General features: G+C 35.8%; 1 protein-coding gene across 14 annotated transcripts in view; it reads left to right on the top strand.

Moving 5' to 3' along the window:
• Positions 1 to 13,094, top strand: part of Mbnl3 (muscleblind like splicing regulator 3) — a 107,135-nt gene that overhangs the window by 41,354 nt on the left and 52,687 nt on the right. For 6 of the 14 annotated variants that reach the window (XM_040744621.1, XM_040744622.1, XM_021236212.2 and 3 more), the window contains one exon: positions 4,586 to 5,409. The exons of the other annotated variants lie outside the window; for them this stretch is intronic. In XM_040744621.1, coding sequence (XP_040600555.1) covers positions 5,233 to 5,409 — 177 coding nt within the window. In that variant the 5' untranslated portion in view covers positions 4,586 to 5,232. The remainder of the gene's footprint in view (positions 1 to 4,585; positions 5,410 to 13,094) is intronic. 14 annotated transcript variants of the gene reach the window in all.

Raw genomic sequence — 13,094 nt, 5'->3', positions numbered from 1 at the left:
ATTGTTCATTCTGGAGTACTATAAAAATAATTTAAGGAGTGCCTCCTCATCCATTGTAGTTTTGTGATCATTGGAACTACGGAGGTATTGGCCATGTTTCTGTGTTGTATACTGGCTTGTAGAGACAGTGGAGAAAAGGAGTAGATGGAAAATGTAGGGAAATGGGACAAAAGTAGCTGATGGTAGTGATCTTGCACTCCTGGAATAAGTTCCTATCTCTGCCAGATAAACAGAAAGTAGTTCTTCCTACTTTTTTGTTTTGTGTGTGTGGTATGAAAAATAAAAAGAATCCTTAAAAATACTGTACTTTTGGAAAAGATGCACTTACCGGTGAGTTTACTGTGTATGCAATTTTAAGTGCTTATAATTTACTTGTATTTTAACTAATGGTCTTATAGATGAGCATTATTTTGAAATTTAGAATTTTGAGAAAATACTCAACATTACTGTTCCAGTTGATTCAAAATCTAGAGATGTGAACAGATCTCTGACACTTAAAAGATGCTCAGTGATGAAACCCCTTTCTAGCAACATACAGCTGAAAGGCTAGTAATATTAAATTATCATACCACCTTAACACCCTTCAAACTAGGAATCCTTAGAAGCACAACAGAATTCAAAATTATGATGACAAGATAAAAGGCAATGAAACTGAGAAGCCATGTTCTTTACTATCAGGGTTTATACTCTAATAACAGAGCATATTTGAGTTGTGAGGTCAGCTAGAATAATGGAAAAAGTGATCTGTGCCATAAGAGAGACCCAGCATGTTGATATGATTTAAAAGGTTGATTACAGAATCCAACTGCCTGCAAGGCTCTATCACCTTCTTAGCTGTGAGAAGTTGTGCAATTTAATTAACTTTCTCTACCTCCATTTCCCCATCTGTAAGACGAGAGCAGTAGAATACTCTCCAGTAAGATTCTAGGCAGCAATAAATTGTAGTGTAAATAATTCTTCAGCATTTCTCTTCATGACTCACTTCTGTACAAGTGTTTGAGAGGAGATTTAAGAGTATTAAGTCATAGTGCTTGGTGCACTATTCATGGTAAGCTAGAAGATTGTGTTGAATTCACAATACCTAGTGCCCACTTCCAACCCTTCACCAACTCTAATGTAATTTTTCCAGTTCTCTATGTCTTAGATTAGTTCTTTATCTAAACGACCATAGGAAATTCCACAAAACCCAGAGATCTTATCAGTTTCCTCAGTGGTGCCTGGCACATAGCAGCTACTGAATACATGTTGGTTCAGCACAACGTGAGGATATTATGAAAGTGATGATGCACACCAGGCAAGAATGGAATGTTGGGAAGGAAACGAGTATACCACAGAATGACTAGCTTTCCTCTTTTGAGATTCCCAAGGGAGATAAATGCTCTGTTGAGATATGTGCACAAGACTTGGAGTCAGAAGATACTGCCTGGAGTCATGGCTCAGCCACTCATAGCTTAGTAATGTCAAACAAGTGGTTTAACTTTATGAGTTTCATTCCTTTCATCAGAATATTTCACTTATCACTCATGGTTTAGTGTATTTTGAGATAGCATGAGAAAGTCTTAGGGTTCCATTCTCAGCTTCAGAAGAAGCATAACAACAACCAGTCTTTTTGAGAGATCCAAAAACCAATGCAATGTGAACATGTGAAAACTGCAGTACAGAAAGGAACAAATGTACTAGTTTCATGGTCTGCATTGGAGAACTGTAAATCAGAAAAGTTCACACTGTTTTCCTGTTGATCAAATATAAAGCAGTGCGACTAAAGTCTTACTGTCTCCCAAATAAGGTGATCTTAAGAATATAGGCTTTTATGCATAGCTTTCCAAGTACAGCTGCATGGAACTTCACATTCTCACCAGCTCCTTTGGTTGTTGTACCTCATTTCTTCTGAGCCAGCTCCCCAAATATTTTCACTGTGAAGGAAGACATGCTCTGGCTAGAACCATATCGAGGAATTGGTCGGGGTTATAGGGGGAAAATCCCTGCTCTCCCACTCCTGATGTTACATAGAATGCATGGCCACAGGCCAGTTCCTTTTTGAATTTTTCATTTGTGTAAGTTCAAAATTAAAATTTATAATTTATATCTTTGTCTCTACATGATGGGCCTCTGTAGGAGTCTTCAGATTTTTGCTGTTTATGTTCAGGACAAATGCCCAACCCTTATATAGATATACTTTTGTGATTGTTTCCTTTAATACATGTTCAGACAGCCTATGTAATTTAGTAATAGGATTAAGTGTGAATGTAAACTTACACACTCCAAAGCACATAATATACTAAGCCACTTAAAATATGTGAACTAGCTTTGCTTTTGGGAATTAACTTTGTTAACTTATAGTGCTGAGATTTAATGTCTAAGGTGAATACAAGAAAGCTTGGAGTAGCCAATCCCATTACTCAACAGTTCGGCCTTTTGTCTTTATGTATTTTTATTGTTGTTGCTTTTGTGTCTCTATAGACTTAATTTAGGCCATAATTCCCGTGCTGTTCAGTTTATTCATTTAAAGGTACAACTTGTCAGATGTGGTAGCACACTCCTATCCCAGCATTTTGGAGACATTGGTAGGGAGATTTCTGTGATTTCAAGACCAGCCTGGTTCCATAGTGAGTTCCAGGACAGCCAGGAATACATAGAGAAACCCTGTCTCAAAAATTAGTAATAATAATAAAGTGAACAATTCAGTAAGTAGATTATAGTATGTTTTAAACCATGTTAACCTAACCATTGTCTAATTCACAACATTTTATCACCCCAAAAGGAGGCCCATATGTTCATTAATCAGTGATCTGTTTGCTATTTTTGTGGATTTTACTATAAGTAGTTCACATAATGAATCCATGATAACTAGCTTATTTTCTTACTATGTTTTCAAGATCCATCAACGTTACAGCATGGGTCAACATTTCATTCATTTAAAGCAATGTAATATTTCATTATGTAGATATGCTACATTTTGTTCATCCTTTCATGTGCTGATAGGTTAGTTCTGCATCTTGGATTTATAAATAATGTTTCTGTAAACATTGCCTGAATTTAAGACTTTTTCAATTATTTCAGATATATACTGAGGTACTGAAGTGCTAGTTATATGACACGGTCTAACATATTGAAAAACTATCAGAAGTTTGTCAAACACTGCAGCATTTTTTTATTTGCCCAGCAACTTTAACAGTTTAGTACATGGTTGTGTTAATGCAATGTGAAGGGGCCCTCAGATAAGGGAGAGGGGGTCTGGAGCTTCTGGTGAACGCCCACACTATGCCCCTAGGCCATTATTGAGTAACTAACTGTAATTCCGGATTCAAAAGTAGCCATTAAGGTTTTCAGAAGGGGACTAGAAAATCCACTGTGGCCTTAGGGGAGTTAAGAACTCCCTGAAGGAGAACTATAGTATTTCCCAAGACATCAATGACCTCAAGTCTTTAACCAAACTAGTTCAGCAAGCTGTAAGAAAATGAAGTAAGTCACACACAACACATTTTACAAAACTTTCTCTGGAGGATGAGTCGGGGGGGGGGCTTTTTGCTATTGACTAGATAAGCTTACTTGTGTTTCCTAGGCATTTAATTTCCCAATGATAACTGAAAAGTCCAGTAATATTGAATTTCTTCTGGACTATGGGAAATACAAATGTGTTTAAAAAATAAGTGAATGTGTTCAAGAGTTGTAAGTCCACTTTGGATGACATTAATAAATAGTTGCTTTATTGGCTTCTTAGAGCTAGCTTTTGCTTTACTCTTACTTCAGGTTGTGTGTGTTGTATAACACCAGCAGATTAACCTTGCATGCTTCTTGTCAGCTGAGTTACTTGCCACTGTTGCTGGTTGACACTGGGCTAACTGCAAATCTTCAGGCTGTATAATATCTAACATGTTGCTCAACAGTGCTTTTCTATCTCACCTACTTGTGTGTGTTGAAATCTTTCCTTCATGAAAATTGAAAAGTATCCCATAAAATACACCCAGGAAAATGTCCTATATTCCCTAGGAATTTTTTAAAATAGAAAGCACATTTTCTGTTTCCATCCCACATTTCACTTCATATGAAATGAGTCTCCAGCTAGTTATGTCATGATTGTTTCATACATGTTTTCTACGCATCATGTCACCTTTCAGAGCGATTTACATTTTCTCAGCAATTCCTGTGCTCTGAATTTTGAGAACAAACAATACATCCTGAAACCAGACAATAAGTTTAAAGACAGATTCCTAGAGCCTCTAAAAACCAGACACAAAACAAGTAAATTGAATGTGTTAGAGGCCGTTGTAGCGTTTTCTGCATAGTGGACACCGCAATGAATTTCTATCCTGCACATACCAAAAGCCAAACTATCATTTTAAGGAAATTGGGATGTTGCCCAGTTTTGCACTACAACAGTATCTAAGCAGCTGCTTGCTTTTACTCTGAAAAGCTTTACACTGGTAGTGCCCTTTATTGAGCATAGCTGACTGTACTCTGTTACAGTGTCAGTGTGTAGCTGCTTCCTGTTTTACAGAGGATAGAATTACATTTCTTTCCAAGTCTAGAGTTTAAAGGAAGCAATGCAGTGTTTTAGCTAATTTCATTTATTTTTTTCTTGCAGGTTCTGAAAAGTGCCTTTTCTGAAAACTCTGCTGCTTGGATTCTACTCTAGAGCTCTCTTTCCAAGCCCTCTCCCATAACCCCGCCTTAGAGAAATTGCTGTGCTTGTAGTTCACTGTCAGCAACTTCCCAGGTTATTTTTCTCTCATTCTCAGCTTTCTTAGTCATTTTCCACCCGCTTGATTTTGTAAAACTATTCGTAGGTTATAACATCATCCCAACCTTATTCTTCAGAGCAAAGAATTGGGGAGACAGACTTTTCTTCCCTGCTTTGAGACCATTCCACACATTGAAGGGCAGCCAGCAACATATGCTTTTTGTAAGAATAATTGAAAACATCAACTAGACAGCATACAATTCTTTTGAAAGTCTGCCAGTTATTTGAAGCAAATTCAGCAAAGGAACAAAATATAGCATTGGTCTCTGATTTTTGGTTATTCTGATACAAAGTTGACTTAATAAGTGGTTTTTGTGTTTTACCAGATCAGATTTTACTTCAGTGAGAACCTATGTGCTAACAAACACATTCCACCAAAGTAGCCTGCTCTCACTTCACATTTGGTTCAGATTCGTTTAGATTCCTTGAACCATCCAGTGTCATACTATTGTCCAAAAGAGGGTGCACTTGATTGCTATTTTGCTTTCAGTATGACAGCTGTCAATGTCACTCTAATTCGAGATACCAAGTGGCTGACTTTAGAAGTTTGTAGAGAGTTTCAGAGAGGAACTTGCTCTCGAGCTGATGCGGAGTGCAGGTTTGCCCATCCGCCAAGAGTTTGCCATGTGGAAAATGGCCGTGTGGTGGCCTGTTTTGATTCTCTAAAGGTGAGTGCCATGTGTATGCACAAAGTTACTTCAGTGTGTTCATATCTAGACGTTTGGAAGGAACATGTGCTATAAAAGAGTAAAATTAATAACAGCATAAAATTATGTATTACTTGGTTTAAGACAAGATGTAGTCTTTCTGTGTGCTGAACTAAGCCATTTGGAGGCTCATTCTGCCAAAGTCTACTTGTCAAGATAGATATATTATAAAATAAAAACTCACGAATTTTTGTGGAACTGGCTTATTATATCCTCGCTGATGTTCAAGCTAGTTCTCCATCTGTCTCTCTGTGTGTGGTCTGTAACTTACTATGTAGAGCAGGCTAGCCTTGAATTTGTAGCAGTTCTCTGTTTCTGCCTCGTGAGTGCTGGGATTGCAGGCTTGCATCACCACACCTGGCTAATTTCCCATCTCATGGCATTTTAGTTTCTGTATAGAATTTAGACTTCATATTTTCTTAGAATTATTTATTTCATTTTATCTGTGAATATGCTTGCCTATCTGTATGTGCATAACTGGTACCCATGGTGGACAGAAAAGGGCATCAGATCCCCAGAACTGCAGTTACTGATGATTATGAATCAAAACAGAGGTTCTTGGGATCAAGCCTGGGTTCTCTGCAAGAGCAACCATGCTCTTAATCACTAAGCCATCTCTCTAGATCATGAAATTGGGATTTTTTTTAAGTACAGTCATCAAAATTCCCGTGCAATAAAGAAACTCTTTGATGAATGACAGTATGCATATAGGTTATTATGCATGTTAGCAAGTTATAAATGCCTGAGACCAATCAGCTCTCAGAGAATAAAGTCAGACAATGCATATAACTTAAAACCTAATTGTTTAGGAAGATTAAGCATATTGTTACAAAACTAACTTCAATAAATTTTCTTCTTGAACACATGATTGAACAACTTCTGATTTTTAAGTATCAAGAAAGTATTAACTGCCTAAATTGTAAAGCTTGAGTAGAGCAAAATTAGGAGGGCAGGTGGGGTAATATATACAATAAGACATAAATGATTGTGTAACATGAGAATGTATACATTTTCATAGTTTCCTTAAGTAAGGATAAGAATATCAAAATTAAAGCATACATGCAAAAAGTGTGGGTGGATTCTTGGTTTAATTAATAGATTTGCCATCATATATTTTAAATTATTTTTGAAATTACAGCCAGATTAAATGGGCTTAAAATTGTAAATAATTCTTGATAATATGTGACTATTATCATGATCAACTTCACCTCACTGACAATTTTATTGCTAGCTGCATTGGTTATTAGAAGTGCATACCTTTGGTTGATAGTTTACTCAAAATACGTTTTCAAATGTTTTCCTCTGAATGATTCTTATGATTGGGACCAGAAAGGCTCCAGACTTCAGAGTTCTTCAGATTTGGGAATATTTTCATATACACGATGAGATATCCTTGGGATATCCAACTTTAAACAGGAAATTAATTTATATCATATATATACTTACATTTACATATAAGACACCAGTCATTTTAATGCAGTATTTTAGTTCATCTGTAGTTTATATGCAATATGAAGTCATGCTTGGAATTTTCCAATTATGGTATCTTATTGGTGTTCAGAAACATCGGATTTTGAAGCTTTTTGGCCTTTCAGATTAGGGATGCTCAGCAAACCAATGTAGTTTTGTTTCCTTCTTGGTTGTGAACCATTTTAGTTCAATATTAGAATTTTATTATGGAAAAATGGGGAGAGGTGTTACTAACATTGAAAAACTCTGAACTGCTTTTATTTTAAGCATATATAATAGCTAAAAATATTTTTGTTGCTTTTTTTGTTTTGTGTTGTTTTTTGCTAAGCCTGGTAACACCAACTTTTATCCCAGAATTCAGGAGGCAGAGGCAGGTGGATCTCTGTTGAGTTCAAGTCCAACCTGATTTACAGGTTCCAGGACAGCTAGGTCTACATAGTGAAACCCTGTCTCAAAAGAAAAGCTTAGTTGTTTCTTCATTCTTTATTCATTCATGCTCTGTCTACAGTCATTTTCTGTATATTGCTTAAAGTCTATTGCTACAGGACTGGGTTGTGTCTTGAGGCAAAATAAGAACACTGAGCAAGTTAAGTAGTGACATTTTTCACCCAGAGTACGTACAAGTTCAGGCATTGTACTGGGCTCTTTGTCATCTTGCTTCTGGAGATCTAGAAGTCCAAGTGCCAATAATCTGATCCTTCAGCTCCTTTTTCTCTCAAACCTTGAGTGACTTTGTGTTTAGTAAATACAATGCCTTGATTACCTTTCACAATGTCTGTGGAGATTCCAAAGAGACAACACAAATGAGAAACAAAAAGTATAACTACAAGGTGAATCAAGGTTATTTTCTTGCAATTAATGAAGCGTTTGTTTTAGGAACTATTAAAAATAATTCCATTTATGTAGATTTTATTACTTAATGCTGCAAGCTCATGTGCCCAAATCCATTGCAATGAGGGCTATTTTATTTCTAGAACTTACATGTCACTGTTCCACGCTTAACGATGTGATAGGGAATTTATCACAAACTATAGATTCTGTCTTTCTAGGTATCAGAAAATGAGAGATATGTGTAATCTACCTAATCTTTAATGTACTTTAGGTCAGTGCTCATATTAAAGGCAAAAGAGTACTTAGTATAAAGTAAACATATTGACTAAATAATATGGAAAGTAGTTGCTTACAAAACACATAATGAACATTAAATCTTGGAAAATAATTAACAATGACTAATGAATATAAAAACATCAATTATTTACATATTCTATATATGCTCCTGGATCCATTGCTCTTAAAATAATTCAAGCATTGTGTTAATATCTTGATGCCCAGCCACACAAGATAAAGGTGGTTTACATCTTCCTTACAGTTTTAATTCTTTTCATGAAAACCTCAATATTTCAAATACATAAACCCTTTTAACTTGCTTAAAGGGTTTATATATTTAATTTGCTGTTTAGATAGCAAATTCATCAGAGTTCCATGCCAGCAAAAAAGCTTTGTATTTTTTTTGTGTTGCTCCTTGCCCAAGATACACATGAAACATATACTAAGATGAGGGTAATTGACCTATGCTGATTGTACTCCTGTCATATGCAAAACACACAAAGAACATACCTTAATGATTGCTGACACATTCTTTGCTCCTCTTGAATTTGGATAATTGAAACATGATTAAAACTTATCTGTGCACTATTTTTTTCGACAGTGGCTAAAGAAATGAAGCAATCATTTGATGATTTGTGGGCTGTGGATTTTGTTTTTTGGGTCGTGTGTGTGCATGAGTATGTGTGTGTGTACCTGTGTTTGTTCGTGTGTGTGTGTGTGTGTGTGTTCCATTAGCACTACTCAGCCAGATGATGGTCTCTTTGTATACATAATAGGTACAATAGATAACTGTGTCCATTTTCACCTCATAATGAGGGGATCTCATAAAAATAGGAGGGTGAGATGAATGGATGATCATGCATTATGCTTTAAGAGCTGTGCTCATAACTGCATGAATACAACCTGTGTAATGATGAAGTTGTGCAATTTTCAGATAGGAATCTCGCTTGTGAACCCTGTAGACTACTTCTCAGCTACATAGAAGAGTCTCATATCATGTTGCTATGCCACTTTTTTTTTACTCAGTTGCCTTGTCTTGGTACATTTATTTCAAAATTTCCCTTTGATATTGCTTAACCTATTTTATACTGATTCCTTGGCATTACATTACTGTCAATGATTTAGATTGGCATTTTAAATGAATTCCCCCTAGATTTAACAAAAGATCATCTGTTTGTGGTTGTTTCCATAGCCAGCTTACTCAGCATCAAAAATATCAGGCATGTCTTAAACCTTCCACTCTGTTCTTGAAGCAATGTATGATATCATCTACCTGCTATGCAGGAAATAAATAAGTGCAAGCAGTATTTCATTATAACAGATCAACAGCAATCATACCTACTTGTCACAATCAACACTTTGGATAGTTTTGTAAAAACTATTTCCTAATTAAACCATAAGAGCAGTCACATTCAGAGGATAAATATATCAACCCCTATATATTCCTAAATTGTGGGAACTGGGAGAGTAATACACACAGTGACCTCTAAACTATGTCTTCAAACTTCATATGTGATTCTATGACAAGTGAAACTTACAGTATAGACATAAGTATAACTCTATCCTTGTAGGTAATAACTGGCCCTATGATCCATATGTTCTGTATTTAGCACGACCATTCACAGCAGTTTTCACTAGCTTAAAACTTAAGTATTTGGGAGATAAGGCCCAGCACAATAGGTTTTTTGCCCAGCATGGTCAAGGCCCTGGGTTTGATCTCCAGCATCAAACAAAAAAGACTATTTTGAATAAATATTTGTTCATCCATGTTTGCTTAGACACAGCATGCCAGAAGGAAGACCCTTAGCAACATAACCTCAAGGGTTACAAAGACACAGAACCCACTAATGAACTCTAGCAGAGAGATTTGCCACTACTGTAAAGAGAGTCATGGAAAATAGTGCTTTATTTTAAAATGTCTTCTTTGATACTTCTCTTAGAAAGGAATAGTCCTTCATTTATAATATTCTTTGGAGGAAATTTTCAAAAATCTCTTTTGAATGAAAAATAGATTCATGATTAGTACCCAAACAGCCTCAGTTTATTTAAACTTTTTGTTTTGAAATAAATTTATACTTACAGAAAAATTGCAAAAAATAATAGAAGTACTCCCAGTACAGTCCACCCAGATTCCTCTACTGTCAACAACTAACATTCCACTCATAACAAAATTAGCACTAAGCAATGCTTGTAAAGTAGGAACTTTATTTAAATATCCCTAACTGGCTCCCAAAGGCTCAGTGGTTCAGATAATTAATTTAAAGAAGTTCTCCTGTCTGTAGAATTTCAAACAAAACTAGGAAATCAAGAATTTTGACTGCTGAAAGACTATTCAATTAAAAACTTTTACTATTTATATGTGAGGAAACTGAAGAATTTGTATGAGAAACAATTCTCAAGATCACTACAAAATTATCAGAAGAACCTGATGTTTACAATCATTTGAGTCTTTATTACATGAGAATAAAAACTGGAGAAAATGTCAAAAAGGCATTTAAATTAAGGTTTTATGGTTCATGCTTAGTTCTTTTTCTGGGCTTACTGTTCAGAGTGGGTCTTACAAGTAACAAGTAGCTCAGACTATTCTCTAATTCTAAACAATTCTGACTCGGCCTTCCAAGTTCTGAGATTGCTGATATGAGCCAGAATGTCCGACTCATTCTCTTAGTTTATTGTTAATCAGTTAGATGATTTGTTCCAAAATGGAGAGCAAAAAGGAGATACTGTTGGCTTACAAAATTATTTAGCATTATGATGATAGCGTTGCTCAAATCCCTAAGCAACAGAACACTGGGTTGTCCCTGTTCTCTTTTCCATTCTTTTTCCCAAACACTACCTTGTTGGGTTATCTAACTAGACTGGTGGCTGATTTTTCATAATGCTATCTGATGTCTGATGTTGTTATGTACTTACTAGTAAAGTGCTCTGGCTATTTGGTGATATGTGTTACCAATCACCTGAAAGTATTCTAGTAGCTGTTCAGCCTCAAAATAGATTCTTTTGTTAAAAAATAACTTCAGCTCTAATTGACTTTACTTAAAATGATTTTTATAGGGCCATGGCTCAAGGTCATTTGTCTCCTACCTTGCAACCAAGTTGCAGTTGCGCATCTGGTGACATATAACTCATGATTCAATCAGGAATGTATTTGTCAATTGCAATTTGATTTTACCATTTCGATGTTATAGGAGAAACGTGAAATCTGAAACTAAATAAACTGTGTATTATAGGTCAGCTCCTTTGTTATGATAACAAACTCATCCATATTAGGGCAATATAGAAATAATTTTGTTTCTGTTAATATACCCATTTGAAGTCATTGCAAATACTGCCATTTCCTGAACCATATTTTTGTGAACTGTGGATATGTACTTATGTACATTTGGAACTTGGGGATAGTTTTTTAGGAACATGACCTTGTACCGAGAATGTCATTTACTTACAGTCATTTGCTCCCCCAAGAGATGAACTTTCTGCCTGTACCATCTTTGAAGTGACTCTTTTTCTCTAAATCCTGTGTCATTTGATCTTTACCTTAGAAGCTTATGTTGCAGATAAATCATAGACATCTACTATCATTATCTTTTCATTTTCCTGTGTGTACTTAACTATGTAACTGGTGTTTGTTTTTTAATCTATTTTTGTGATTATTGTTGTGTAACCTGGGTATGTAATCCTGTTTGAAGTTTTGGTCCAGTCTGGATTTCTTTTTCTAACTATTTTTTCAAGTTTTTTCCTAGAGAGGGTTTGTGTATCCCTGGCTGGCCTGGAACTCACAGTGTAGACTACTAGGCTGACCCGGAACTCACAGAAAGCCATTACCTCTACCTCCTGTGTGCTTGGTTTAAATGAGCGGGCCAGCATGCCCGGCATGTTTCAGTGTTTTTATTCCTATACTGCCAGTTTCTTTTCCCAAGGTCAAGTTTATTGCCAGATGTAGATGTAATTGCACATTTAAGTTATACTTTCATACTTTTTATACTTTTTGTCTTTATGTTGTTCTCTTTAAAAGGTCAATAAATGATTCCATTTTTGTCCATGTTTTATTTTCTAAAATAATCCTCCCCTATCTGTACATAACCACATGGTCACTGGAGATAGATTAAATCAATTTATGTATCTTGTTTATGATACACTCGTGCAATATTATTTACTCCCATGCCGAATCTGTTACTTGGTTAAAGAACATATGGCTATAGGATCCATACGTTAGAAAGTTTTTCAGCTATGACTTCTTCAGAGGAATTTATTAAATATATGCTTCCTGCTGGATGTTTTCTATCATAAATGGACTTTTTTGTCTGTTGAAATTCATTTTTGACACACTAAAAGTTAGTATAACTAACCTTTGGTCCTACCCATATTCTTCTGGGTAAAGAATGGACAGTGAGGGTAGTTTACAAACTGTGGAAATTGTCCCTAAATTTTAAAGTGTAGAGCATAACATAACTGTTAAATACAACAAATTCTCTAAACCAAGACATATCTTGAGTATTGGTCACAATTTTCTGACAATCTACATAGGAGTAAAATTCTAAATTTTCTACATGCAAAAATGAACAGATTGTACTGTTACCTTTTTGTGTTGCTAGGAATGGAAACAAAGGCCTCTTGCCTGCTAGCCACCAGTTTTGCCAGTGAGCTATTTTCGAAGGCCTTCTTTTCTGAGAGAGAGAGAGACAGAGACAGAGACAGACACAGAGACACAGAGACACAGAGAGAGTTGAAGTTTGACTGTGTAGCCCAGAGTAGCCTCGAACTCCTAGTTCTCCTTCCTTAGCCTTTCCAAGTGCTGGGGATGCAGCTGTGTTCTCCTGTTTGGGGCTCCAGAAAACTTTTTACCCCTGTGCCTTCATACTCTTTGTCTAGAGATGAGATTGTTTTAAGACTACAGTGTCACATTGTCTTCAATCCTTTGTTCATGGCCTATTTGTGAAGGAAGATTTGTGACATCTTCAAGAACACTGCGGTTTTGTTTAAATATTTCACAAATACTTAATTTCCAAAGTTGTTTTTCTTTTGTTAATGTTTATGCTTATCACTTACTGTTGGCATTTCCGCGGTTTCGC

The sequence above is a fragment of the Mesocricetus auratus genome, unplaced genomic scaffold (assembly GCF_017639785.1).
Source record: "Mesocricetus auratus isolate SY011 unplaced genomic scaffold, BCM_Maur_2.0 Super-Scaffold_100003, whole genome shotgun sequence".
Classification (NCBI taxonomy): Eukaryota; Metazoa; Chordata; class Mammalia; order Rodentia; family Cricetidae; genus Mesocricetus; species Mesocricetus auratus.
Note: the sequence above shows the minus strand (reverse complement) of the source record. Positions and strands in the feature narration are given on the sequence as shown.